Source organism: Entelurus aequoreus, linkage group LG16 (assembly GCF_033978785.1).
Source record: "Entelurus aequoreus isolate RoL-2023_Sb linkage group LG16, RoL_Eaeq_v1.1, whole genome shotgun sequence".
Lineage (NCBI taxonomy): Eukaryota > Metazoa > Chordata > Actinopteri > Syngnathiformes > Syngnathidae > Entelurus > Entelurus aequoreus.
The window spans coordinates 2,810,899-2,829,387 of record NC_084746.1 but is presented as its reverse complement, the minus strand read 5'-3'; the positions used below and the strand labels follow the sequence as shown (position 1 = coordinate 2,829,387).

Genomic DNA, 18,489 nt, shown 5'->3' with positions numbered 1-18,489 from the left:
CATGTCATCAAAATTCTAAAATTAATCTTAATCAGGAAAAATTACTAATGATGTTCCATAAATTTTTTTTTTAATTTTTTCAAAAAGATTCGAATTAGCTAGTTTTTCTCTTCTTTTTTTCGGTTGAATTTTGAATTTTAAAGAGTCGAAATTGAAGATAAACTATGTTTCAAAATTTAATTGTCATTTTTTTTCGTGTTTTCTCCTCTTTTAAACCGTTCAATTAAGTGTAAATATCATTAATTATTAATAATAACATAGAGTTAAAGGTAAATTGAGCAAATTGGCTATTTCTGGCAATTTATCTAAGTGTGTATCAAACTGGTAGCCCTTCGCATTAATCACTACCCAAGAAGTAGCTCTTGCTTTCAAAAAGGTTGGTGACCCCTGCAATAGAGAGTAGATCCAGCAGAAAATAGACATTATAAACAAAGAGAGGTAGCTAACATAGAAAGGGTCAGGTAATAGACAGATTTAATCTATTTATGTTTGGCGAGTGATTATACAGCTGGATGGAGTGTGGAATGAAGGAGTTCTTGAACGGAACACTGTGGGAAAGAAGCTGAAGGAGCCTGTTGGAGTATGAGCTCCATTGTCCCTCAATTGTCTGGTGGAGTGGGTGGGCAGGATTGTCCATGATGGCCAGCAGTTTGTCCAGTGTCCTCCTGTCTCTCATTTTGTCAATCCGGTTTAAGTCCCTTCTGCTGGTGCTGCTCCCCCAACAAAGCAGTGCAAAGTACAGGGCACTGGCCACAACAGACTGATAAAAGACCTCCAACAGCTTCCTGCACACATTAAAAGACCTAAACTTCCTCATGCCCTTCTTGTAAAACAGCTTTGCTGTTGTCCTTCCAGTCCAGTCTGCTGTTCAGGTGGACTCCCAGGTGCTTGTGCTGCCCCACTATTTATTCATTGCTGACTGAATTTTAGGGCGCATTCACAGCTGAGCTTGTGCTCTCTGCTGTACAGACTCCTATAATCAGTAAGGTCTTGCTCTCCAGTTCTTTACAGGGCCCCGTGATGGAGAGAAGACTTGGTTTGAGGCCAGAGATTACTGCAGGGCCATTGGAGGAGATCTTCTCAGCATCCACAGTAGCTCTGAGCTCTTTGTAGGACGGTAGGACACCTTTAAATAGCAGACTAGGGTTGTACGGTATACTGGTATTAGTATGGTACCGCGATACTAATGAATCATATTACTATACCGCCTCTGAAAAGTACCAATCATCCCCCCCCCCCCCCCTGGTTTACGAGCAGACGAGCATGTTCAGCAGCGCACAATCACAGAGTACACACAAACAGACACCGTGTGTAGACAGAAAAGGGAGACAACCCGTTTTGGTGTACAAATTAACGATAAAGGTGAAGTTATAACACGGAAACACCCTCAGGAAGAGGTGCTTTAAGACATGGCTAGCTAGCGGCTAACGTCCATCCGCAGTCGGCCGTGTTTTAGCTACTTCTAAACCACTAATCCTCGCTTCCATGGCGACAAATAAAGTATGTTTCTTACAAGTATCTTTATCACTGCAGGACGAGGAAAGCTAAACATGCTTCACTACACACCGTAGCTCACCGGCGTCAAAATGTAAACAAACGCCATTGGTGGATCTACACCTAACATCCACGGTAATGATACCAAGTACAGTAGCGTATCTAGTGGATAATACTATGATTTTTTGGTATCACATCTTCTTTCGTTTAAAAAAAAATGTATATCATGTTTATAAACTCGGTAAATGTGTCCCTGGACACATGTGGTATCATCCAAAACTAATGTAAAGTATCAAAGAAGAGAAGAATAAGTGATTATTACATTTTAACAGAAGTGTAGATAGAACATGTTAAAAGAGAAAGTAAGCAGATATTAACAGTAAATGAACAAGTAGATTAATAATTCATTTTCTACCACTTGTCCTTAATAATTTTGACAAAATTAGGAGGCTTTGTTTGTTGTCTTACTACTACAAGACAAGTTGTCTAGTATGTTCACTATTTTATTTAAGGACAAACTTGCAATAATAAACATGTTTAATGTACCCTAAGATTTTATGTTAAAATAAAGCCAATAATGCCATTTTTTGTGGTCAATATTGTTAGTTCATACTTTGTGTGTCCTGATTAACTTTTTTTTTATGTTACTTGTCACAGCCATGGGAAGGCCTGGATTGGACTCCATATTGCTGACCCAAGCACTGGCTTTGTGTGGAGCGATGGATCCGCAGTGAGTAATTTATTTATTTTTTCAATTATATTTTATTGCATTATGTTTAACCTTCTTAAAAGTCAACCAAAGTACAACCACTCACCCTGTAAAGATGCCTAAAAGGTGCTAATGCAGAGCAAACAATGTATTAACGTAGTTTTAGTATTTTGTATTCAAATCGTTTTTGAAAGGCAATAAAGTACCAGTAGAGTGGAAATCAAGTGGCCTCTATATTGAAGCTACTATCATACATATCTGATGTATGACGTTTACAACGTTTGCAAGTAACTAGATATGATCAAAATAGTGTCAATCTCACGGATTTTCATTTAGAGAGACAATAAGGACGCGTGACGTAATGGTAGGGACCGCAGATCCCTTTCCCGCCAAAAACAATGCAAATTGTGCAGACTTTGTGAGAGCCAACAACAATTACAAACATACTTTGGGCAGAATTATGATCCGGAACCTTATATTGTTGATCCTGAATATAAGGAGGTTGAGCTACAACTTTTAGAAGCTCTGCTAAACAGATCCGGTTTTAGTGAAACCATACTTGCCAACCCTTCCCGTTTTTAGCGGGAGACTCCCGGTATTCAGCGCCTCTCCCGATAACCTCCCGGCAGAAATTTTCTCCCGCCAAACTCCCGGTATTCAGCCGGAGCTGGAGGCCACGCCCCCTCCAGCTCAATGCGGACCTGAGTGGGGACAGCCTGTTCTCACGTCCGCTTTCCCACAATATAAACAGCTTGCCTGCCCAATGACGTCATAACATCTAGGGCTTTTAGAGAGTAGAGTGCACAACTGCGCACGCAACAAGGAGACGAAGCAGACGAACGAGGAAGTTACAGACATGGCGACGCCGTCGACGAGCAAGATGAAGAAATACGCTTGCAAGTTCCAAAACGAATGGAAACAAGAATTTCAGTTCATCCAGGACAGTTCGAAGGGGAAGGGGTATGTAATTATGTTGCCTGTATATTATTTTGTAGAACAGACTTCTCCATTGAACACGGTGGCCGAGTCATGAACGGAGAAGTTAAACAGGACAATACTGCCATCTACTGGATAGCCCCCGGAACACTGAAATTCAAGTATTTATTTTATTTATATGTATAATAAAATAAATATATATACATATATATATATATATATATAGCTAGAAGTCACTGAAAGTCAAGTATTTCATACATATATATAAGTATATATATATATATGAAATACTTGAGTTGGTGAATTCTAGCTGTAAATATACTCCCCTATTAACCACGCCCTTAACCACGCCCCCCGCCCCACCTCCCACCTCCCGGTATCGGAGGTCTCAAGGTTGGCAAGTATGGTGAAACACTATAGCATCATGTAGCTGTATTGCTAAGTGCTAAGCAAGAAATACTAACTACAAACAAAATAAAATTATAACTTACTGTACAATGTCTGCTCTTACTTCGATGACAACTGATACGATGTTCATATCTTCCTGTTTTAGAAGCTCTGCTAAATAGATCCGGCTTTAGTGAAACACTATAGCATCATGTAGCTGTATTGCTAAGTGCTAAGCAAGAAATACAAACTACAAACAAAATAAAATGATAACTTACTGTACAATGTCTGCTCTTACTTCGATGACAACTGATAGGATGTTCATATCTTCCTGTTTTAGAAGCTCTGCTAAACAGATCCGGCTTTAGTGAAACACTATAGCATCATGTAGCTGTATTGCTAAGTGCTAAGCAAGAAATACAAACATGATAAAATGATAACTTACTGTACAATGTCTGCTCTTACTTCGATGACGACTAATAGGATGGCATTTTGTGACGTTTAGACGGTATTTTCACATACTTTGCAAATTCTAAATACAATTGGATATGGTTTAATGGATACAATGAAACACAATTAAGCATATAAAGTCCAATAAATTAGTTTTTCCACTCTACTATTACTTTAATGCTTATAGTAATCAAATTAAATCAAGCCATTACGCTGCGATTTACCGTTTGTATGGTTAGCTTAGGGTTGTACGGTATACCGGTATTAGTATCGTACCACGATACTAATGTCGTCGTCACGTCGTGCCATTGCTGGTTTTACGAGCAGAGGAGCATGTTCGGCAGCACACAATCACTGAGTACTTACAAGCAGACACAGTGTGTAGACAGAAAAGGGAGAATGGACGCATTTTGGTGTAAAAAGTAAAGATAAAGGTGAAGTTATAACACTGAAACGCCCGCGTGAAAATATAAACAAATTCCATTGGTGGATCGACACCTGACATCCACTGTAATGATACCAAGTACTGGAGCGTGTCTAGTCAATACTATTATGATCAAGCCAATATTTTTTGGCATCACAACATCTTCTTTAATTAAAAAAAAACAATTATATTATGTTTATTAAGTCAGTAAATATGTCCCTGGACACATGAGGAGTTTGAATATGACCAATGTATGATCCTGTAACTACTTGGTATCGGATTGATACCTACATGTGTGGTATCATCCAAAACTAATGTAAAGTATCAAAGAAGAGAAGAATAAGTGATTATTACATTTTAACAGAAGTGTAGATAGAACATGTTGAAAGAGAAAGTAAGCAGATATTAACAGTAAATGAACAAGTAGATTAATAATCAATTTTTACAGTTTGTCCTTAATAATGTGTACAAAATAATAGAATGGAAAATGACACAATATGTTACTGCATACGTCAGCAGACTAATTAGGAGTCTTTGTTTGTTTACTTACTACTAAAAGACAAGTTGTCTAGTATGTTCACTATTTTATTTAAGGACAAACTTGCAATAATAAACATATGTTTCATGTACCTGAAAATTTTATGTTAAAATAAAGCAAAAAATGCCATTTTTGTGGTCCCCTTTTTTTTAGAAAAGTACCGAAAAGTATCGAAATAATTTTAGTACCGGTACCGGTGCCAAAATATTGGTATCAGGACAACACAAGGTTAGCATCACACTTTTTATCCATGCTGTCATTGGCGTGTTATGGTGGCATCACAAAAAGACGGCAAAGCAGAAGTAAAGTTGACGATCTTTTGAGGCATATATATTTAAAAAAAAAAAAAATTGAATCAAAGGAAAACAAAATAATTACAATCACGTAAAAAAATATAAATAAAAAAGGCATATATTTGCAGGACGTTCAATTTCCACTGAATAAATTAGGACATTTCACTGTATTCATTCATTCAATTCACATGTTTTTTTTATTCATTAATTTTTTCCATACAGGTAAACTACCAACACTGGCAGGAAGGAGAGCCAAACAATTTTCAAAATTCTGAATCGTGCACTGAATTCCGGATTTATCGATCCGATGACAGCGGGTCCTGGAATGATGTTCACTGTGAGAGTTACAACGACTGGCTCTGTCAGATCCGCGCAGGTGAGATGATTGATTGAAGCTGCAACTATTATCTACTATCATTTACCTTTTTTTCTATTACAGGAGTGACTCCCAAGCCACCTCCCAACGATACTGCACTAGGTTAGTATCAATCAATGTTTTCTTTATATAGCCCTAAATTACGAGTGTCTCAAAGGGCTGCACAAGCCACAACAGATCCCACATCAGGGCAAGAAAAAACTCAACCCAATGGGATGACAATGAGAAACCTTGGAGGGGACCGCAGATGTGGGGACCCTCTCCACCCTGGGCGACCGGTGCAATGGACGTCGAGTGGATCTAGCATAATATTGTGAGAGTCCAGTCCATAGTGGATCTAGCATAATATTGTGAGAGTCCAGTCCATAGTGGATCTAGCATAATATTGTGAGAGTCCAGTCCATAGTGGATCTAACATAATAGTGTGAGAGTCCAGTCCATAGTGGATCTAACATAATAGTGTGAGAGTCCAGTCCATAGTGGATCTAATTAATAGTGTGAGAGTCCAGTCCATAGCGGATCTAACATAATAGTGTGAGAGTCCAGTCCATAGTGGATCTAACATAATAGTGTGAGAGTCCAGTCCATAGTGGATCTAACATAATAGTGTGAGAGTCCAGTCCATAGTGGATCTAACATAATAGTGTGAGAGTCCAGTTCATAGTGGATCTAGTTAATAGTGTGAGAGACCAGTCCATAGTGGATCTAGTTAATAGTGTGAGAGTCCAGTCCATAGTGGATCTAACATAATAGTGTGAGAGTCCAATCCACTATAGTTAATAGTGTGAGAGTTCAGTCCATAGTGGATCTAGTTAATAGTGTGAGAGTCCAGTCCATAGTGGATCTAACATAATAGTGAGAGTCCAGTCCATAGTGGATTTAACATAATAGTGAGAGTCCAGTCCATAGTGGATCTAGTTAATAGTGTGAGAGTCCAGTCCATAGTGGATCTAGTTAATAGTGTGAGAGTCCAGCCCATAGTGGGGCCAGCAGGAGATCATCTTGAGTGGAGACAGGTCAGCAGCGCAGAGACATCCCCAACTGATGCACAGATGAGTGGTCCACCCTGGGTCCCGAGCAGAAAAGAGAGACGGCAGATCAACTGGTCTAAAAGGGGGGTCTATTTAAAGGCTAGAGTATACAAATGAGTTTTAAGATGGGACTTAGTACACGCTCTACTACAGGCATGTGCACAGGTGATGGTCAGGTAACCCATGTTTCTGACCCGACTCTTCCAGTGTATAACGAGACCTCAGATGGTTGGTTGCAGTGGAGAGGCAGTCAGTATTACATCAACAGAGACTCCAAGGCTATGGAAGATGCTCGTCATTTCTGCCAGCAGAGACACGGCGATCTGGTGTCCATCAGCAGTGAAGCCGAGGGCATCTTCCTATGGAAACAGGTATGAACGCCGACACCAAGTCACAAACTGTTAATGCTTATGTGATTTTTGTTTTTGGTCTGCATGCGTGGATATAGGTGTCCAGAAGCTATGGGACTTACTACATAGGTTTGTCCGTGGACCTTGACGGCTCATTTTGGTGAGTAGGAATAACTGAAAAAATCCTATAAAAACAATTGGGGCGTTGGTATAGCTCGGTTGGTAGAGTGGCCGTGCCAGCAACTTGAGGGTTCCAGGTTCGATCCCGGCTAGTCACTGCCGTTGTGTCCTTGAGCAAGACACTTTGCCCACCTGCTCCCAGTGCCACCCACACTGGTTTAAATGTAACTTAGATACTGGGTTTCACTATGTAAAGCGCTTTGAGTCACTAGAGAAAAGCGCTATATAAATATAATTCACTTCACTTCACACAATTAACATCTGAATCATCCACACGCGCATTCACTGTACAAACATACATATATACATACATGTACATATACATTCACTGTACAAACATACATATATACATACATGTACATATACATTCACTGTACAAACATACATATACACATACTGTACATATACATTCACTGTACAAACATACATATACACATACATGTAAATATACATTCACTGTACAAACATACATATACACATACTGTACATACACATTCACTGTACAAACATACATATACACATACATGTACATATACATTCACTGTACAAACATACATATACACATACTGTACATATACATTCACTGTACAAACATACATATACACATACATGTACATATACATTCACTGTACAAACATACATATACACATACTGTACATATACATTCACTGTACAAACATACATATACATGTACATATACATTCACTGTACAAAAATACATATATACATACATGTACATATACATTCACTGTACAAACATACATATACACATACTGTACATATACATTCACCGTACAAACATACATATACACATACATGTACATATACATTCACTGTACAAACATACATATACACATACATGTACATATACATTCACTGTACAAACATACATATACATATACATTCACTGTACAAACATACATGTACATATACATTCACTGTACAAACATACATATATACATACATGTACATATACATTCACTGTACAAACATACATATACACATACATGTACATATACATACACTGTACAAACATACATATACACATACTGTACATATACATTCACTGTACAAACATACATATACATGTACATATACATTCACTGTACAAACATACATATACACATACTGTACATATACATTCACTGTACAAACATACATATACATGTACATATACATTCACTGTACAAACATACATATCCACATCCTGTACATATACATTCACTGTACAAACATACATATACATATACATGTACATATACATTCACTGTACAAACATACATATACACATACTGTAGATATACATTCACTGTACAAACATACATATACACATACTGTAGATATACATTCACTGTACAAACATACATATACACATACTGTACATATACATTCACTGTACAAACATACATATACACATACATGTACATATAAATTCACTGTACAAACATACATATACACATACATGTACATATACATACACTGTACAAACATACATATACACATACTGTACATATACATTCACTGTACAAACATACATATACACATACTGTACATATACATTCACTGTACAAACATACATATACATATACATATACATGTACATATACATTCACTGTACAAACATACATATATACATACATGTACATATACATTCACTGTACAAACATACATATACATGTACATATACATTCACTGTACAAACATACATATACACATACTGTACATATACATTCACTGTACAAACATACATATACACATACTGTACATATACATTCACTGTACAAACATACATATACACATACATGTACATATACATTCACTGTACAAACATACATATACACATACTGTACATATACATTCACTGTACAAACATACATATACATGTACATATACATTCACTGTACAAACATACATGTACACATACTGTACATATACATTCACTGTACAAACATACATATACACATACATGTACATATACATACACTGTACAAACATACATATACACATACTGTACATATACATTCACTGTACAAACATACATATACACATACTGTACATATACATTCACTGTACAAACATACATATACATATACATGTACATATACATTCACTGTACAAACATACATATATACATACATGTACATATACATTCACTGTACAAACATACATATACATGTACATATACATTCACTGTACAAACATACATATACACATACTGTACATATACATTCACTGTACAAACATACATATACACATACTGTACATATACATTCACTGTACAAACATACATATACACATACATGTACATATACATTCACTGTCAAAACATACATATACACATACATGTACATATACATTCACTGTACAAACATACATATACACATACTGTACATATACATTCACTGTACAAACATACATATACATGTACATATACATTCACTGTACAAACATACATGTACACATACTGTACATATACATTCACTGTACAAACATACATATACATATACATGTACATATACATTCACTGTACAAACATACATATATACATACATGTACATATACATTCACTGTACAAACATACATATACATGTACATATACATTCACTGTACAAACATACATATACACATACTGTACATATACATTCACTGTACAAACATACATATACACATACTGTACATATACATTCACTGTACAAACATACATATATACATACATGTACATATACATTCACTGTACAAACATACATATACACATACATGTACATATACATTCACTGTACAAACATACATATACACATACATGTACATATACATTCACTGTACAAACATACATATACATATACATTCACTGTACAAACATACATGTACATATACATTCACTGTACAAACATACATATATACATACATGTACATATACATTCACTGTACAAACATACATATACACATACATGTACATATACATTCACTGTACAAACATACATATATACATACATGTACATATACATTCACTGTACAAACATACATATACATGTACATATACATTCACTGTACAAACATACATATACACATACTGTACATATACATTCACTGTACAAACATACATATATACATACATGTACATATACATTCACTGTACAAACATACATATACACATACATGTACATATACATTCACTGTACAAACATACATATACACATACATGTACATATACATTCACTGTACAAACATACATATACACATACATGTACATATACATTCACTGTACAAACATACATATACACATACTGTACATATACATTCACAAACTCATCCCACATAAAACCTGTTCGCGGGCTGTTTGACACCCCTGCCCTAGGGGAAACTAGCTAACGCACGGCACACTGACAAAGCTTAACCTATTGTTGCTATAACAATCTACAAGGTTAATACAGTTTGCTTCTCCTTCTTCCCCTCCAGCCTGTATACGCGTAAAAGCCTCATTTAAATATGGCAGTCTGCACCACTTTTGTACTCGTTACCAATTGTACACGCACTCTTAGTAGTACACGCGCACTAATAGTACACACAATTTGATATTTTGTACACACTTATTTGGATCCGGCAAATCTAGAAAATCTGTAGAATTAAATTTGAATCTTATTTCAAAGTCTTTTGAATTTCTTTTAAAAATTTTGTTCTGGAAAATCTAGAAGAAATAATGATTTGTCTTTGTTAGAAATATAGCTTGGTCCAATTTGTTATATATTCTAACAAAGTGTAGATTGGATTTTAACCTATTTAAAACATGTTATCAAAATTCTAAAATTAATCTTAAACAGGAAAAATTACTAATGATGTTCCATAAAAAATGTTTTTAATTTTTTCAAAAAAATTCGAATTAGCTAGTTTTTCTCTTCTTTTTTTCGGTTGAATTTTGAATTTTAAAGAGTCGAAATTGAAGATAAACTATGTTTAAAAATTTAATTGTCATTTTTTTCGTGTTTTCTCCTCTTTTAAACCGTTCAATTAAGTGTAAATATCATCAATTATTAATAATAACATAGAGTTAAAGGTAAATTGAGCAAATTGGCTATTTCTGGCAATTTATCTAAGTGTGTATCAAACTGGTAGCCCTTCGCATTAATCACTACCCAAGAAGTAGCTCTTTGTTTCAAAAAGGTTGGTGACCCCTGCATTATATAAATCATCGTTCCCCTGCTCGAAAAAACATCACTTTTTCCCATTTTCTCATGCACTTCAGCTCATAAATAAACGTGTTATATATAGTGAGTTTACGGAACACACCCTAGAATACGCGGTATGCTTTTAACATAGTGACAATGCAAAAATAAGTTATGTTCCATTGTTGTGGTGTGTTCTTCAAAGGTGGATGGATGGTACTTCCGTGGGGTACCAAAGATGGGACGAGGACCAACCCGATCCCAACTCCTACGATAAGAACTGTGTTACTTTGAACTACTTTTTGGGTGAGTCCCTTCAAGAGTGCTGCGAGTGGAACGCCGTGCCTAACGCCACTTTGCTCCCAGGCTTGTGGCGCGGTTCCAACTGCGGCGAAGAGCACCAGTTCATGTGCAAGCGCGGGTCGTCGGCGCCCGTCAACACCACCGCCAGCCCCACCGTTCCCCCGAAAGGCGGCTGCCCGCTTAAATGGACCAAATTTGACTCCAGGGTAAGTGGAGGAGCCAACTTTGAAAAGTCACATCTAACATTTAGACCACAATTTCATGTTCTTTTGGCTTTTGATGACTATTTTGCGAAGGTTATTATAATAAAGTCAAAGTTAAAGTACCACTAAGTGTGGTGAAATTACCCTCTGCATTTGACCCATCACCCTTGTTCACCCCCTGGGAGGTGAGGGGAGCAGTGAGCAGCAGCGGTGGCCACGCCCGGGAATCATTTTTGGTGATTTAACCCCCAATTCCAAGCCTTGATGCTGAGTGCCAAGCAGGGAGGTAATGGCTCCCATTTTTATAGTCTTTGTTATGACTCGGCCGGGGTTTGAACTCGCAACCTACCCCATCTCAGGGCGGACACTCTAACCACTAGGCCACTGAGTAGGTATTACTTTTGTCCAGAGGCACCAAATGGGTCACTAAAATTAAAATTACGTTTTCTATTGATTTACGTTCTAAAGTGACAACTATTTTTCTTTCACTTGAATGTTAAAAACTGCATTTTTGTTTTATTTTGAGCGTCAGTTTTTCCGTGAATGTTAAAAACGAAGCGTTTCACATCTTGTTATTAAGGGTTGGTTAACGATTTTTTTTACGCTTGAATTTTAAAAACGGAGGGTTTTTTTACGCCTTGTTATTCAGGTCGATTAACTTGATTTTTTTATGCTTGAATGTTAAAAGCGGAACGTTTTTATGTTTTATTATTAGCGTGAGTTAACTTATTTTTACGCTTCAATGTTAAAAAAAACAAAGCGCTTTTACGTCTCCATATTAAGGTCGATTAACCTTTTTCTTGTGATTGAATGTTAAAAGTGAAGCATTTGTTGTTGTTGTTATTATTGAGGTCAAATTTGTCATTTTTACACTTGAATATTAAAAACATTTTATTTTATTATTATATAATAATAGATTTTATTTGTAAAAAGCACTTTATATTGAGTAAACAATCTCAAAGTGCTACAGTGTATTAAAAAATAAAAATAAAAACTAGAACAGCCAAATAGCTATAACTAGTATGCATATATCTAAAAAAAAAAAAAAGGCTTTTTTAAAAGCATCCACAGTCTGTGGTGCCCTCAGGTGGTCAGGGAGAGCGCTTCAATGTTAAAAAAACAAAGCGCTTTTACGTCTCAATATTAAGGTCGATTACCCTTTTTCTTATGCTTGAATGTTAAAAATGAAGTATTTGTTGTTGTGGTTGCTATTATTGAGGTCAAATTTGTCATTTTTACACTTGAATATTAAAAACATTTTGTATAAGCTAATAATAATAATAATAGATTTTATTTGTAAAAAGCACTTTATATTGAGTAAACAATCTCAAAGTGCTACAGTGTATTAAAAAAATAAAATAAAATAAAAATAAATAAATAAAAAGATAATAAAGAAATTAAAAAAAATAAAAACTAGAACAGCCAAATAGCTACATCTAGTATGCATATATCTAAAAAAAGGCTTTTTTAAAAGCATACACAGTCTGTGGTGCCCTCAGGTGGTCAGGGAGAGCGCTTCAATGTTAAAAAAACTAAGCGCTTTTACGTCTCAATATTAAGGTCGATTACCCTTTTTCTTATGCTTGAATGTTAAAAATGACGTATTTGTTGTTGTAGTTGTTATTATTGAGGTCAAATTTGTCATTTTTACACTTGAATATTAAAAACATTTTGTATAAACTACATACATTTTAATATTAAAACCAAGCGTATTTACCTGGTAAACTTAAAGTGGTTGATTTATTTTTACACTTAATTGTTTGCACTGTGCATCTTGAATATTAAAAACCAAGTATTTTTATTTGATATTGAAGTGGTTGACTTCTTTTTGCACTTTGCTGTTAAAATTTCAATGGTGTTACATCTTTTTGCACTTCAGTGCTAAAACCAGACTGTTTTTTTACCTCTTATTATATGTAGTGGGTTACTTCTTTTTACACCTGTGTGGCAGTTAAGGTTGAAATGTCAAATGAACATTTAGTAAATATTTCAACTGCAGGTTTTTGTCTGAAATAACTCTTTTTACTAAAACTGCTTTTACGTTTCAATATTAAGGTCGATTACCCTTTTTCTTATGCTTGAATGTTAAAAATGAAGCATTTTGTTGTTGTTTTTATTATTGAGGTCAAATGAGTCATTTTTACACTAAAAACATTTTGTATAAACTAATAATAATAGATTTTATTTGTAAAAAGCACTTTATATTGAGTAAACAATCTCAAAGTGCTGCAGTGTATTAAAAAAATAAAATAAAATAAAATAAACAAATAAAAAGATAATAAAAAATAAAAAAACTAGAACAGCCAAATAGCTATAACTAGTATGCATATATTTAAAAAAAAGGTTTTTTTAAAAAAGAAGGGCTTTTAAGCCTTTTTTATAAGCATACACAGTCTGTGGTGCCCTCAGGTGGTCAGGGAGAGCGCTTCAATGTTAAAAAAACTAAGTGCTTTTACGTCTTAATATTAAGGTCAATTACCCTTTTTCTTGTGCTTGAATGTTAAAAGTGAAGCATTTATTGTTATTATTAAGGTCAAATTAGTCATTTTTACACTTGAATATTAACAACGTTTTGTACAAACTACATACATTTTAATATTAAAACTAAGCGTATTTATCTGGTAATCTTAAAGTGGTTGATTTATTTTTACACTTAATTGTTAAAAACATATTTGTACTGTGCATCTTGAATATTAAAAACTAAGCATCTCTATTTCATATTGAAGTGGTTGACTTCTTTTTACACTTTGTTGTTAGAATGTCAATGGTGTTACGTCTTTTTGCACTTCAGTGCTAAAACCAGACTGTTTTTTTACCTCTTATTATATGTAGTGGGTTACTTCTTTTTACACCTGTGTGGCAGTTAAGGTTGAAATGTCAAATGAGCATACAGTAATTATTTCATCTGCAGGTTTTCGTCTGAAATAACTCTTTTTACTAAAACTGCTTTTACGTTTCAATATTAAGGTCGATTACCCTTTTTCTTGTGCTTGAATGTTAAAAATGAAGCATTTTGTTGTTGTTTTTATTATTGAGGTCAAATTAGTCATTTTTACACTAAAAACATTTTGTATAAACTAATAATAATAGATTTTATTTGTAAAAAGCACTTTATATTGAGTAAACAATCTCAAAGTGCTGCAGTGTATTAAAAAAATAAATAAATAAATAAAAAGATAATAAAAAAATTAAAAAAAACTAGAACAGCCAAATAGCTATAACTAGTATGCATATATTTAAAAAAAGGCTTTTTTTAAAAAGAAGGGCTTTTAAGCCTTTTTTAAAAGCATCCACAGTCCGTGGTGCCCTCAAGTGGCCAGGGAGAGCGCTTCAATGTTAAAAAAACTAAGTGCTTTTACGTCTTAATATTAAGGTCAATTACCCTTTTTCTTGTGCTTGAATGTTAAAAGTGAAGCATTTATTGTTGTTGTTATTAAGGTCAAATGAGTCATTTTTACTCTTGAATATTAACAACGTTTTGTACAAAGTACATACATTTTAATATTAAAACTAAGCGTATTTATCTGGTAATCTTAAAGTGCTTGATTTATTTTTACACTTAATTGTTAAAAACATATTTGTACTGTGCATCTTGAATATTAAAAACTAAGCATCTCTATTTGATATTGAAGTGGTTGACTTCTTTTTACACTTTGTTGTTAGAATCTCAATGGTGTTACGTCTTTTTGCACTTCAGTGCTAAAACCTGACTGTTTTTTTACCTCTTATTATATGTAGTGGGTTACTTCTTTTTACACCTGTGCGGCAGTTAAGGTTGAAATGTCAAATGAGCATACAGTAATTATTTCATCTGCAGGTTTTCGTCTGAAATAACTCTTTTTACTAAAACTGCTTTTACGTTTCAATATTAAGGTCGATTAACCTTTTTCTTATGCTTGAATGTTAAAAATGAAGCATTTTGTTGTTGTTTTTATTGAGGTCAAACGAGTCATTTTTACACTAAAAACATTTTGTATGAACTAATAATAGATTTTATTTGTAAAAAGCACTTTATATTGAGTAAACAATCTCAAAGTGCTGCAGTGTATTAAAAAATTAAAAAAAAAAAAAATTAAACAAATAAAAAGAAAATAAAAAAATAAAAACTAGAACAGCCAAATAGCTATAACTCAGACCTGGGCATTCTGCGGCCCGCGGGCCGCATCCGGCCCTTTGTGCGTCCCTGTCCGGCCCGCGTGAGGCCAATTATAAATTACAAAATAAATTTAAAAAAGTATCTATGTCGAGTGTGCAATACAACGGTGCTGCTTTTGTTTTGAAAATCGTTATTTGTATTACTTCCGTGAGGACGTATGCGTGTGCGTGATTGTGAGTGAATGTGAACAGCTGCAATCATTAATTACAAAATAAAGTTGAAAAAACATCTATGTCGTGCGCGCAATACAACTGTGCTGCTTTTATTTTGAAAATTATTCTTTATGGGCGTGTGTCCGTGTGTAACCTGCGAGTGAAGGTGCACATGCAGCGACAAGTGATGCACGGTTTACACCCGAGACGCTAAAAAGAGAAAAGTTGATGAAGAATGGCGTGTTTCCAACAAGACATGGACTGCCATGCAACATTCCCTCTAAGGTGCGTACCTGCGCAATTGCGCACTGCTCAAGCGTCTGCTGCGCGCAGCAAATATATGCCGCGCACCAAATCAAATCCCATCTGAATTCTAAACAAAATAAACATATTTATTCTATGTAATTTTGCAATGCAACTTTGAGTGACAGTGACAACAAGCGGCCCTAACGGTGTTCGTCAACACCGTTCAATTGAACACCGTTCAATTATTGTAACGTCTATCGAGATGCTTCGAGGACAGGAATTATATCGATCACTTTATTGAGCAAAACTGTTTATATTCGGCCAGAATTACACCAAAAACATAAGTAAAACACTTCTATCTGGAAAAACTAGTCATTTTCTGCCGTACAAACCAGGCCAAAACCAACTTGTCATCTGTCACCAACACGCATACCACTAAACCACTGGTGCGTTTATGGCCACACAAAAAGTCGGACAACTCAAACACCACACAAAGTTACACTATGACTCCTCAGTCATACGTGTGCTTATTTTACTGTCATTTATTATTAATGTTAATTTATTTATATTAGTCATGGAATGCTGTTAAACACACTATGTTGAAGTATTACTATTATTATTAATTATTATTATTATTATTATTATTTATCTTACGGTATATATCAAAAATAATATTGAGCAAAATTTAATTGAAATATTGTCGATGTGGCCCTCCAGCAGTGCTCGGGTTGCTCATGCGGCCCCCGGTAAAAATTAATTGCCCACCCCTGCTATAACTAGTATGCATATATTAAAAAAAAAGGCTTTTTTAAAAAGAAGGGCTTTTAAGCCTTTTTTAAATGCATCCACAGTCTGTGGTGCCCTCAGGTGGTCAGGGAGAGCGCTTCAATGTTAAAAAAACGGAGTGCTTTTACGTCTCAATATTAAGGTCGATTACCCTTTTTTTTCTTGTGCTTGAATGTTAAAAATGAAGCATTTTGTTGTTGTTTTTATTATTGAGGTCAAACGAGTCATTTTTACACTAAAAACATTTTGTTTAAACTAATAATAATAGATTTTATTTGTAAAAAGCACTTTGTATTGAGTAAACAATCTCAAAGTGCTGCAGTGTATTAAAAAATAAATAAATAAACAAATAAAAAGCTAATAAAAAATAAAATAAAAACTAGAACAGCCAAATAGCTATAACTAGTATGCATATTTAAAAAAAAAAGGCTTTTTTTTTTTTTAAAAGAAGGGCTTTTAAGGCTTTTTTAAATGCATCCACAGTCTGTGGTGCCCTCAGGTGGTCAGGGAGAGCGCTTCAATGTTAAAAAAACGAAACGCCTTTACGTCTCAATATTAAGGTCGATTACCCTTTTTCTTGGGCTAGAATGTTAAAAGTGAAGCATTTATTGTTGTTGTTATTATTAAGGTCAAATGAGTCATTTTTACACTTGAATATTAACAACGTTTTGTACAAAGTACATACATTTTAATATTAAAACTAAGCGTATTTATCTGGTAATCTTAAAGTGCTTGATTTATTTTTACACTTAATTGTTAAAAACATATTTGTACTGTGCATCTTGAATATTAAAAACTAAGCATCTCTATTTGATATTGAAGTGGTTGACTTCTTTTTACAATTTGTTGTTAAAATTTCAATGGTGTTACGTCTTTTTGCACTTCAGTGCTAAAACCTGACTGTTTTTTACCTCTTATTATATGTAGTGGGTTACTTATTTTTACACCTGTGCGGCAGTTAAGGTTGAAATGTCAAATGAGCATGTAGTAATTATTTCATCTGCAGGTTTTCGTCTGAAATAACTCTTTTTACTAAAACTGCTTTTACGTTTCAATATTAAGGTCGATTAACCTTTTTCTTATGCTTGAATGTTAAAAATGAAGCATTTTGTTGTTGTTTTTATTGAGGTCAAACGAGTCATTTTTACACTAAAAACATTTTGTATGAACTAATAATAATAGATTTTATTTGTAAAAAGCACTTTGTATTGAGTAAACAATCTCAAAGTGCTGCAGTGTATTAAAAATAAAAATAAAAAAATAAAAAGATAATAAAAAAATAAAAAAAACTAGAACAGCCAAATAGCTATAACTA

The 18,489-nt window shown here is 34.4% G+C and overlaps 1 protein-coding gene across 2 annotated transcripts in view; it reads left to right on the top strand.

The window, feature by feature from the left end:
• mrc1b (mannose receptor, C type 1b) overlaps nucleotides 1-18,489 on the top strand; it is a 60,994-nt gene that overhangs the window by 22,554 nt on the left and 19,951 nt on the right. For both annotated transcript variants that reach the window (XM_062023786.1, XM_062023787.1), the window contains 8 exons: nucleotides 1,002-1,117; nucleotides 2,152-2,224; nucleotides 5,454-5,607; nucleotides 5,671-5,709; nucleotides 6,846-7,009; nucleotides 7,087-7,148; nucleotides 11,534-11,634; nucleotides 11,695-11,837. In XM_062023786.1, the coding sequence (XP_061879770.1) occupies nucleotides 1,002-1,117; nucleotides 2,152-2,224; nucleotides 5,454-5,607; nucleotides 5,671-5,709; nucleotides 6,846-7,009; nucleotides 7,087-7,148; nucleotides 11,534-11,634; nucleotides 11,695-11,837 (852 nt within the window). The remainder of the gene's footprint in view (nucleotides 1-1,001; nucleotides 1,118-2,151; nucleotides 2,225-5,453; nucleotides 5,608-5,670; nucleotides 5,710-6,845; nucleotides 7,010-7,086; nucleotides 7,149-11,533; nucleotides 11,635-11,694; nucleotides 11,838-18,489) is intronic.